Here is a 12,411-nt window from a genome sequence, read left to right as displayed (position 1 = left end):
TAGCTGTCTTCATCGTTCTTCAAACCTTATCTTTCAGACATTTAGGGTTGAGCTGTAGGCAGATCAAAACAATAATATGTAGGTGCAAAGTGCACAAAGACACAGTGACTTCCTTTGTCCTGTCATAATCCCACAATGCACACATACTGGCCCGTTTTAGGAAAATGCACACACCGTAGCCTACTGTACCATCAGCTGCCTTGCAGCAGTTCACTCAGTATAGCCTATCCCCTTGCTGCCTACAAGGCCATATAATCCTTGGTACACGGGGAGTTCCCTCCCATTTCTCTATCTCTGAAACGGGCGACAGGGGTCCTTCAAGGTAGAGTTCTAGTGAAAGCCTCCCTTCACCACTCCTCCTGCTCAGTCAGTCTGTGGAGTGGGTCAGTCACACAGTCACAGAGCGGACACTTTGAAGACATTGGAGCTGGCTGTGGTGTTAATACTGGCGACCTCTGGGCCGGTGGAGGGTGGGGGGGGTCTGCGCTGGGGGGGTCCGTGGAGACCGTCCCCGTCCGGGGTGGCAGAGTGGGGTGTGGGGATGCTGATGATCGCTGTGGTGATCTGACCGCCCTTGCAGTTGATCAGACCCATCTCGTCTGTCTTCATGTTGAGACTAGAGCGACTGAGAGTGAAGAGAGAGAGAGACAGAAAGTGGAGAGAGAGAGAGAAAGAGAGAGTAAGAAAGATAGAGAGAGAAAGACAGAAAGACAGACAGACAGAGAGGGTGGAATAATAATGTAAAAGTACTGTCATTTTACAAATGGCCCAACAACTTGTAACAAAAGCGCTAGATACAACCCTACAGCGACATCTAGTGTTTTCTATGGGGACTGCAGGTGTGCATGACGCATGTCTGTGCCGAGTATGATTAAGTTGCACTATGACACTGATCTAAGATCAGCTTAGTCCAGTTAAAGTTGATTGTAGACCTCTGCCTAAGGAGAGGCAACTTGGATAGGATACAACCTGCAATGGATACGTTTTAGGTTTTATTTATTCACACCAAAGAAAAGAAGGCAAAGACAAAACAGTACAGAAAAAAAACCCCGGGTAAAAACGGTGTTCAGGTGAGGTTGGAAGCCCAAAAGGGCTTATATGAAAACAACACCACAAATATAAGTACAAAAAAAATGTACTGGCCCAGACAATATTACAGTAAATGAGAGATGGGTAAATTAAGCTATAGTATAGAGTTAGGAAGCAAGCCTGATGAACCAAACCACTAATCTTTCTGATGATACCAACAGATTTCATCACTTTGCTACAGACATATTGAATATGATCTTTCCATGATAACTTTTCATCAATTAGAACTCAAAGGAATCTAGTGGATGTGACTTGTTCCATTTCATTCCCTTTCTTTCTTTTCTTAGTCTTACTAGTGAATACAATAAAGTTGGATTTTTTTTACATTTAAAGATAATTTGTTTATCTGGAACCATTCAGAAAATGTGGCCATACCTGAGTTGGCTTCATTAATTAGTGAATACAAATTATTGTGTGATAAAATCTAATTGGTGTCATCAGCAAAGAGAATGGGAAGTACGGTAGAAGACACAGCAGCAAGGTCATTGATATAGATTAGGAATGACAAAGGTCCAATTATCGAACCCTGTGGCACACAACAGGATATCTTGGCCCTGGTAGATGCACAGCCATTTGCATTAACACATTGTTCTCTATCATAAACATAACTAAATAAACAATTGTATAATCATGAAAACCGTAATAATGCTAATTTTAAAGTAATATTTCCATGATCAACCGTGTCAAACGCTTCGGATAATTCTAAAAAGATGCCAAGAGCGTATTCAACCTGTCTCCATGTGCCTGGCTGCCTGCAGTCTCTAACCTGGTGGTGTGGGGTGGCTTGTCCCCACACTGGATGTGGAGGGCTCTGAGCTCCTGTAGTGGGCCCTGCTGATGGCTGGGCTGGAGGGGCATGCTGGAGTTGGGCAGGGGGGAGTTCCTCTTCACCCGGCGGGTACAGCAGGTGCCTATGGGCCCGTCTTGGCTGGAGAGGGAGGGGCTACGGGAGGTGTAGCTCTGGACCGTGGTCTCCAGACAGTTCTGTTCATACAGCTGTTCATCCATAAACTCATGGGCCTGTGGAGGAGGAGGGGCATTATATAAGTGAATATATAAGGTTTATATAGTGATATAATAGTTGTTATAAGATTTATATAGTGATATAATAGTTGTTATAAGGTTTATATAGTGATAGAATAGTTGCTATCACTGTATAATAAAACAAGATCTCAAAGGATGTGGGGCATGTCAACTCCTCTCAATAACAACATTGGATAACATGTTTCCTTTATTTGAATAATGAATAAGACTATGTTTCAGTATGGCTGGACTATTGTTTTCTAGTCATTGAGTATGTTAGAGTATGGTTAGAGTATGGTTTTCTAGTCATTGAGTATGTTAAGAGTATGATTAGATGGAGGGCTCTCCAACCCTGTTCCCGGAAAGCTACCCTCCTGTAGGTTTTCGCTCTAACCCCAGTTGTAACTAGATTAGGGTTGGAGCGAAAACCTACAGGATGGTAGCTCTCCTGGAAGAGGATTGGAGAGCCCTGGGTTAGAGTATGGTTTTCTAGTCATTGAGTATGTTAGAGTATGGTTTTCTAGTTATAAAGTATGTTAGAGTTTGATTAGAGTATGGTTTTCTAGGCATAGAGTATGTTAGAGTATGCTTTTCTAGTTATCGAGTATGTTAGAGTATGGTTTTCTAGTCATAGAGTACAGTGGGGAAAAAAAGAATTTAGTCAGCCACCAATTGTGCAAGTTCTCCCACTTAAAAAGAGGAGAGAGGCCTGTAATTTTCATCATAGGTACACGTCAACTATGACAGACAAAATGAGAAAAAAAAATCCAGAAAATCACATTGTAGCATTTTTAATGAATTTATTTGCAAATTATGGTGGAAAAAAAGTATTTGGTCAATAACAAAAGTTTCTCAATACTTTGTTATATACCCTTTGTTGGCAATGACACAGGTCAAACGTTATCTGTAAGTCTTCACAAGGTTTTCACACACTGTCGCTGGTATTTTGGCCCATTCCTCCATGCAGATCTCCTCTAGAGCAGTGATGTTTTGGCGCTGTCGCTGGGCAACACAGACTTTCAACCCTCCAAAGATTTTCTATGGGGTTGAGATCTGGAGACTGGCTAGGCCACTCCAGGACCTTGAAATGCTTCTTACGAAGCCACTCCTTCTTTGCCCGGGCGGTGTGTTTGGGATCATTGTCATGCTGAAAGACCCAGCCACGTTTCATCTTCAATGCCCTTGCTGATGGAAGGAGGTTTTCACTCAAAATCTCACGATACATGGCCCCATTCATTCTTTCCTTTACACGGATCAGTCGTCCTGGTCCCTTTGCAGAAAAACAGCCCCAAAGCATGATGTTTCCACCCCCATGCTTCACAGTAGGTATGGTGTTCTTTGTATGCAACTCAGCATTCTTTGTCCTCCAAACACGACGAGTTGAGTTTTTACCAAAAAGTTATATTTTGGTTTCATCTGACCATATGACATTCTCCCAATCCTCTTCTGGATCATCCAAATGCACTCTAGCAAACTTCAGACGGGCCTGGACATGTACTGGCTTAAGCAGGGGGACACGTCTTGCACTGCAGGATTTGAGTCCCTGGCGGCGTAGTGTGTTACTGATGGTAGGCTTTGTTACTTTGGTCCCAGCTCTCTGCAGGTCATTCACTAGGTCCCCCCGTGTGGTTCTGGGATTTTTGCTCACCGTTCTTGTGATCATTTTGACCCCACGGGGTGAGATCTTGCGTGGAGCCCCAGATCGAGGGAGATTATCAGTGGTCTTGTATGTCTTCCATTTCCTAATAATTGCTCCCACAGTTGATTTCTTCAAACCAAGCTGCTTACCTATTGCAGATTCAGTCTTCCCAGCCTGGTGCAGGTCTACAATTTTGTTTCTGGTGTCCTTTGACAGCTCTTTGGTCTTGGCCATAGTGGAGTTTGGAGTGTGACTGTTTGAGGTTGTGGACAGGTGTCTTTTATACTGATAACAAGTTCAAACAGGTGCCATTAATACAGGTAACGAGTGGAGGACAGAGGAGCCTCTTAAAGAAGAAGTTACAGGTCTGTGAGAGCCAGAAATCTTGCTTGTTTGTAGGTGACCAAATACTTATTTTCCACCATAATTTGCAAATAAATTCATAAAAAATCCTACAATGTGATTCTCTGGATTTTTCTCTCTCAATTTGTCTGTCATAGTTGACGTTTACCTATGATGAAAATTACAGGCCTCTCTCATCTTTTTAAGTGGGAGAACTTGCACAATTGGTGGCTGACTAAATACTTTTTTCCCCCACTGTATGTTAGAGTATGGTTAGAGTATGGTTGTCTAGGCGTAGCGTATGTTAGAGTATGGTTTTCTAATCATACAGTATGTTAGAGTATGGTTATAGTATTGTTTTCTAGTCATAGAGTATGTTAGAGTATGGTTAGAGTATGGTTCTCTAGTCATCTAGTCATAGACTATGTTAGAGTATGGTTAGAGTATGGTTTTCTATTCATAGAGTATGTTAGAGTATGGTTAGAGTATGGTTTTCTAGTCATAGAGTATGGTTGGACTAGAGACTTACAGTGGTCTTCTCCAGACAGTGCAAAAGATGGTGGTGTTGGCTCTCTAATAATGACATGCTCTTGCTGAGCTGCAGTTCCTCCTCCTCTGAGCCCTTAGTGGAGACACACAAAACACACAGAAACACACAGAAACACATACAGAAACACATAAAACACACAAAAAATTAACATTAACAGTCACATACATGGCATACAGATGTAGGATCTTAATTTGAGCCAGTCTGCTACAGCAGGAAAATAATCCTGCAGCAACAGGAAATGCACATTTTTATGGGATTATAATTAATATACATTTTCTTAGGGGTTGACACATTTTCCGTTTGGGCAAATCAAGTCTGAAATTTCAACGTGGAAATAACAAACTTTAGAAGCCTTTTTAAACCTCAAATACACTATAGGTTTGCATTGCTCTGCAGGAAAATTCTCAGCAACAAAATAGTGATCAAATTAAGATCCTACATCTGTACAATGGTACAAGTGTGTGGTTTAGCCAATTGAACTCAAGGCATTTTGTTTCATTATCAATAGCTACCAGACAGGTAAAGATTGTATGTGTCACTGATGTTTCAGTCTTTGCTGACAGAATTCAAGTGGATAGAGGATGTTGCATGTGTAGGTTTTCATTGTAACCTCATGTGATGGCTGATTAAATACCTCGTGGATATTGTTTTGCTTGTAAGGTTGTTGCTTCAAAGAGTTGAAGAGGAGAGAAGAGACAGCGACAGAAAAAAATTAAGACAGAAATGGCTTTACTTCTCATATGGATCATTCTCTACAATTTCTTTTTTTAACCCCCTTTTTCTCCCCAATTTCGTGATATACAATTGCGATCCAATTACGCTCTTGTCTCATCGCTGCAACTCGAGTCATGCGTCCTCCGAAATATGACCCGCCAAACCGCGCTTCTTAACACCCGCCCTCTTAACCCGGAAGCCAGCCGCACCAATGTGCCGAAGTCGGCCTCCTGTAGCTCAGTTGGTAGAGCATGGCGCTTGCAACGCCAGGGTTGTGGGTTCGATTCCCACGGGGGACCAGTATGAAAAATGTATGCACTCACTAACTGTAAGTTGCTCTGGATAAGAGCGTCTGCTAAATGACTAAAATGTAAAATGAAGTCAGCATACAGGCACCCAGCCCGCCACAAGGAGTCGCTAGAGCGCGATAAGCCAAGTAAAGCACCCCCGGCCAAACCCTCCCCTAACCCGGATGAAGCTGGGCCAATTGTGCGCCGGCCTATGGGATCCCCGGTTGTGACACAGCCTGGGATGGAACCCTTAAACCGCTGCGCCACTCGGGAGGATCCCATTCTCTACCATTTCAATGAAACATCATTTGATCTAGCAGTTAAACATTTAACTGTTTTCAACAACAATTATGGTAAAACACATTTTGAAAACAATATGCAGACACACCTCCTGTTTGCAACAAATGCTGCTAGGCACAACATTGGACAAAATCTGGAAATACTTTTGTCTCCATCAACAGAGATCTGTTCCATTTAGTCTCATTCAAATTCCACACACAGTCAGTTCAGTGGACAGTTAACACAGCGTTTCTCTGAAGGATTACTCTATGAAGGTTTTTAAGTTGGATGAATTAATCTGGAAGTATAGCCTATCTCCTGTGAGTTACTTTTGCTTGTTGATGTGTGGGGTAGTAGCAAACAAATTACAAAGAAGATAAAACCAAACAGAGCTTGTCATCTGACTGAGAAAAACCACAAGGGGAGACAATCTTCACAACTCCGTAGAGGACAGAGTTAGCCAGTTCTTCTTTCAGCTATAGTATGTGGGCCCACACAGCCCTAACTGCGGTGACAAGACAGTAATTCAAAGTGCCAGAGCGCTGGCAGCCGTATCACAGCCCTGGTAAAACCACTGACTAAATGAAGCCTCTGAATGCTTTAGCTTTACAGATGGCATTTATATGATCATTTTTACTTTTCCAAAACTCGCATGGACATTGTGCTCCAAGTCTATTACACAGTAGATGTAAAGGGCCGTGCTACAGTTAACCAGAGTGTTGCTGAGAGCATGCCAGTCATGTCCGTCTGTGACATTTATTATGGTAATCCATCCACCACTCCCTAAGAAGAGATATGGGACGTTTGTCCATAAATGCCTGCTGTGATGCACCCCTATCGTTTAATTTCTCACACAACATGAATCCTACCATATTTAAATTAATCCCACAACATGAATACTAATATTGTTTAATTTCTCCCACAACATCCCACAATGAATACTAATGCCTGCTAAATCGATGGCATAATTTAGAGCCATTTGCTACTGTAATCTTTCAATGTAGCAGCCAGCACATTCATGGACAATAACAAAATGTGACACATACAAAAGCAAAGCAGGTGCTTTCAACACAATAACAGTTTTCCTTCTCCCCTTTGACCATGTTTAATTAGGGCTACAGAGAAGACAACATGCCTGACTTGGCTTCATAACCTGGAAAACAAGACACAACAGACTTGTGAACTGAAAGGAGACTCAAGACAACAGAGAGAACTAAAACTGACAGCAGAGAGCACTAAAACTGACAGCAGAGAGAACTAAAACTGACAGCAGAGAGAACTAAAACGGACAACAGAGAGCACTAAAACTGACAGCAGGGAGCACTAAAACTGACAGCAGAGAACTAAAACTGATAGCAAGGTGAAATGGGAGCAGGCCAAGACAGTAAAGACATAGGAGATACTGTCTGGTTAATAATAAAGAAGCCCAGACAATCACAATAATCAGTCTAGTCAAAGACATTACAGCAACACGATGCCTCAAAGAATGGATTCACTGCTGTTAAATTCTGCTGTTCTGATGAGTAACCGGGCCTGTGATCTGAAGACTTGCGTTAGCTCCCCAAGCTAATGCTTGAGCTTTAGTTCAGCGGGCTAACTCAGCCTTGTGGTATTCACCACCTGGTGCAGACATCCTGGGTTCAAACTGAGTTGGTCACATGTGCATATCTCAAACTAGGACTGGGTCCTTTAGCTCAGTGGGCTAATGCAGTCTTGGGCCCTCAGAGGTCAAAGGTGAGCCTTACCGTGAGCTCCAGCAGGTCGTTGAGGAGGTCGTTGCGTTTGCTCTGGAGGAAGCCTGTGCAGGAGCTGCCCGCCTGGGCTATTCTTATCCTGGCCAGTCTGGCTTTCTGTGTGGGGAGAGGTCAACGTGTCAGACCCAGACAGGTATGAGATATGTCTTATCATCTAATGGTGAGAATGTGCAGCCTCATCACCCCTTCCCTGGATGATGTAAAATTATGACTTGTATTATTATGGCTTGAAAGGTTTTAGAGTTTCCTATGGTTCGATCTATTTCATGTTAGCTATTATGGTCTATTTAATCTTAGTGCAATTTCTGCTTTTGGCAGGATACTGAGGCACTTCCAATGGATCCTTGCTGGGGCATAACAATACACAAAAAAGCTAAACAGAAGCTAATTGTAGACGGAAATCCTGCTGCCAAATCTATCAGTGTAAAAACATTGACATGCTGATAATGATGAGGATGAAGATGATGGTAAAGTGTGTTTTGAGTCTGTCAATCCATGCAAGACTTCCAAAGTTCTCTCTTGTTCTAAATCCTAGAGATCTTTTCTTGATCTTGTTGTGTCCGTGACTTATGAAACGGCTTTACAGTATGGTGAATGCATTTGATGCAAAAGCGTATTCAGTATCAAGAGAGTGTAAAGAGGTGGATAGAATTGATTCACATGTCTCTTGTCTGACAAAGATAATAGATTACCTCAATATTATGACTGTAACAAAGGGTTAGATCCACACTATAATGTACTACCACCTACATTGCATGTACCATTTTGAAAAAGCATTATTGCAAAGGTTTTCTGTTGAGAGCAAGACATTAGCTTGAAATACAGTATACTGTCTTACCAGTGTAAGATTGTACAGTGGTGGTGATTAATCTATTTTTCAGTCCTGTTCATATCACAATTTATCAAACTATCCTTCAGCCCCAGTCTCCCTTGTAGCTAAAGCAGCAGGTTTTCCTCTCATAGTCTCTTTATATACTGTCGTTTTCTCTCAGCAATCATGATTCATTCTCCATCTCTATGACGGAATCATAAGTGAAGTTATTGGTAAAACAAAGAGTAAGTCGAGATCACAGGGGACATCTGAGAGAGAAAATAAAGGTGAGATTCAAGTGACTACCTGAGATACAGTGCATTCAGAAAGTATTCAGACCCCTTGACTTTTTCCACATTTTGTTATGTTACAGCCTTATTCTAAAATGGATTAAATAAATAAATAAAATCCTCAGCAATCTACACACAATATCCCATAATGACAAAGCGAAAACAGGTTTTTAGACATTTTTGCAAATGTATTAAACATAAAAAACAGAAATACCTTATTTACATCCTGTTTCCATTGATCATCTTGAAATGTTTCTACAACTTGTGTGGAGTCCACCTGTGGTAAATTCAATTGATTGGACATGATTTGGAAAGGCACACACCTGTCTATTTAAGGTCCCACAGTTGCCAAGCCATGAGGACGAAGGAATTGTCCGTAGAGCTCTGAGACAGGATTGTGTCGAGGCACAGATCTGGGGAAGGGTACCAAAATATGTCTGCAGCATTGAAGGTCCCAAAGAACACAGTATCTTCCATCATTCTTAAATGGAAGAAGTTAGGAACCACCAAGACTCTTCCTAGAGCTGGCCGCCCGGCCAAACTGAGCAATCGGGGGAGAAGGGCCTTGGTCAGGGAGGTGACCAAGAACCTGATGGTCACTCTGACAGATCTCTAGAGTTCCTTTGTGGAGATGGGAGAACCTTCCAGAAGGACAACCATCCCTGCAGCACTCCACCAATCAGGCCTTTATGGTAGAGTGGCCAGACGGAAGCCACTCCTCAGTAAAAGGCACATGACAGCCCGCTTGGAGTTTGCCAAAAGGCACCTAAAGACTCTCAGACCATGAGAAACAAGATTCTCTGGTATGATGAAACCAAGATTGAACTCTTTGGCCCGAATGCCAAGCGTAACGTCTGGAGGAAACCTGGCACCATCCCTACGGTGAAGCATGGTGGTGGCAGCATCATGCTGTGGGAATATTTTTCAGCGGCAGGGACTGGGAGACTAGTCAGGATCGAGGCAAAGATGAATGGAGCAAAGTACAGAGAGTTCCTTGATGAAAACCTGCTCCAGAGCGCTCAGGACCTCAGACTGGGGCGAAGGTTCAACCTTCCATCAGGACAATGACCCTAAGCACACAGCCAAGACAATGCAGGAGTGGCTTCGGGACAAGTCTCTGAATGTCCTTGAGTGGCCCAGCCAGAGCCCGGACTTGAACCTGATCAAACATCTCTGAAGAGTACTGAAAATAGCTGTGCAGCAACGCTCCCCATCCAACCTGACAGAGCTTGAGAGGATCTTCAGAGAAGAATGGGAGAAACTTCCCAAATACGGATGTGCCAAGCTTGTAGTGTCATACCCAAGAAGACTGTAGGCTGTAATCGCTGCCAAAGGTGCTTCAACAAAGTACTGAGTAAAGGGTCTGAATACTTATATAAATGTAATATTTCCATTTTTGTCATTATGGGGTATTGTCTGTAGATTGATGAGGAAAAAAAACAATTTAATCAAGTTTAGAATAAGGCTGTAATGTAACAAAATGTGGAAAAAGTCAAGGGGTCTGAATACTTTCCAAAGGCACTGTAACAGTCTAATGTGCTTTTCAATCGTTCAAGGTGAGTGTAATTTCTTTAACCTTGGTCCGGGCGATGGCTTTGCACAAACACACTTTAGAAATCCTAAAAAGAGTTGGAGCATCGCTTCTCCCTGAAGACTCCTGTGATGTAATGGAACCCATTTGCTGGTTTAGAGGTTTGGTGATTCAACCTGTGAGACAACCTGTGTTGTCCTTGGGGATTACAGAGCGTGTGGCTATGTGTGACTGAGCCAGCACCTATAGCCTGGTCCCAGATCTGTTTGTAATATCTTGCCAACTCCTACGTCATTGACAAGACAGCACAAACAGATCCGGGATCAGGCCAGCACTTCTATGCTGCTGCTTTCTCTGCCCCTCACCAGTGGGAAATATAGGACATGTAATTTAAATGAGCAGGCTGCCTGTCTCATGGCATTTGCTTTACTCAGACATTGATCAAAGGCTTCATTTGACGCAGGAAAAACTTAAATGAATAAAATGAAAAACTGGAGCAGTATCTAACTGAAAGGAGGCTTTGGAAATGTTAGTGATGTGCACTGATGGTTTCTTTAACAAAAAAAGAACAAAAAACTTTCAAACTGAATCCTGTTCAACTTCCTTCCATCTCTCTTCACTCTGTGCTGTCTGGGGGAGTGGATGTTTCACTCATTCAGCTGTGGCCATACTGCATCCCCAGCCACAGCTCATCCACAGCTCATCCACAGCTCATCCACAGCTCATCCATAGCCCAGCTACAGCTCATCCACAGCCCAGCCACAGCCCAGCCACAGCTCATCCACAGCCCAGCCACAGCCCAGCCACAGCTCATCCACAGCCCAGCTACAGCTCATCCACAGCCCAGCCACAGCTCATCCACAGCTCATCCACAGCCCAGCTACAGCTAATCCACAGCCCAGCCACAGCCCATCCACAGCTCATCCACAGCTCATCCACAGCTCATCTATAGCCCAGCTACAGCCCAGCCACAGCCCAGCCACAGCTCATCCACAGCTCATCCACAGCTCATCCACAGCCTAGCCACAGCTCATCCACAGCTCATCCACAGCCACAGCCCATCTACAGCTCATCCACAGCCCAGGAGTAAAGCAGAGTGTTTGTCTGAGCTAATTTAATGGAGCCCACATTGTCTCTCTCTCTGGCCCTGAAGGCACACTGTCTCTCTCTCTGGCCCTGAAGGCACACTGTCTCTCTCTCTGGCCCTGAAGGCACACTGTCTCTCTGGCCCTGAAGGCACACTGTCTCTTTCTCTGGCCCTGAAGGCACACTGTCTCTCTCTCTGGCCCTGAAGGCACACTGTCTCTCTCTCTGGCCCTGAAGGCACACTGTCTCTCTGGCCCTGAAGGCACACTGTCTCTTTCTCTGGCCCTGAAGGCACACTGTCTCTCTCTCTGGCCCTGAAGGCACACTGTCTCTCTCTCTGGCCCTGAAGGCACACTGTCTCTCTCTCTGGCCCTGAAGGCACACTGTCTCTCTCTCTGGCCCTGAAGGCACACTGTCTCTCTCTCTGGCCCTGAAGGCACACCGTCTCTCTCTCTGGCCCTGAAGGCACACTGTCTCTCTGGCCCTGAAGGCACACTCTCTCTCTCTGGCCCCGAAGGCACACTGTCTCTCTGGCCCTGAAGGCACACTGTCTCTCTCTCTGGCCCTGAAGGCACACTGTCTCTCAAAAAAAAAAAAAAAAACGTTCAAACTGAATCCTGTTCAACTTCCTTCCATCTCTCTTCACTCTGTGGTGTCTGGGGGAGTGGATGTTTCACTCATTCAGCTGTGGCCATACTGCAGCCCCAGCCACAGCTCATCCACAGCTCATCCACAGCTCATCCACAGCTCAGCTACAGCTCATCCACCGCCCAGCTACAGCTCATCCACAGCCCAGCCACAGCTCATCCATAGCCCAGCTACAGCTCATCCACAGCCCAGCCACAGCCCAGCCACAGCCCAGCCACAGCTCATCCACAGCTCATCCACAGCCCAGCCACAGCTCATCCATAGCCCAGCTACAGCTCATCCACAGCCCAGCCACAGCCCAGCCACAGCTCATCCACAGCTCATCCACAGCCCAGCCACAGCCCAGCAACAGCTCATCCACAGCT

General features: G+C 44.3%; 1 protein-coding gene across 1 annotated transcript in view; it reads right to left on the bottom strand.

The window, feature by feature from the left end:
• Positions 1-396: 396 nt before the first annotated feature.
• Positions 397-12,411, bottom strand: part of LOC311138030 (A-type voltage-gated potassium channel KCND3-like) — a gene marked incomplete at both ends in the record, with an annotated part of 118,447 nt that continues 106,432 nt past the window's right edge. Inside the window, 4 exons of the mRNA XM_084172679.1 lie at positions 397-625; positions 1,856-2,109; positions 4,623-4,715; positions 7,672-7,776. Of these exons, the coding sequence (XP_084028805.1) occupies positions 397-625; positions 1,856-2,109; positions 4,623-4,715; positions 7,672-7,776 (681 nt within the window). The remainder of the gene's footprint in view (positions 626-1,855; positions 2,110-4,622; positions 4,716-7,671; positions 7,777-12,411) is intronic.

This window comes from Coregonus lavaretus (assembly GCF_964263955.1).
Source record: "Coregonus lavaretus genome assembly, chromosome: 12".
In the NCBI taxonomy this organism is placed as follows: domain Eukaryota; kingdom Metazoa; phylum Chordata; class Actinopteri; order Salmoniformes; family Salmonidae; genus Coregonus; species Coregonus lavaretus.
The sequence above is the reverse complement of the archived record's forward strand: the minus strand, read 5'-3'. Positions and strand labels throughout refer to the sequence as shown.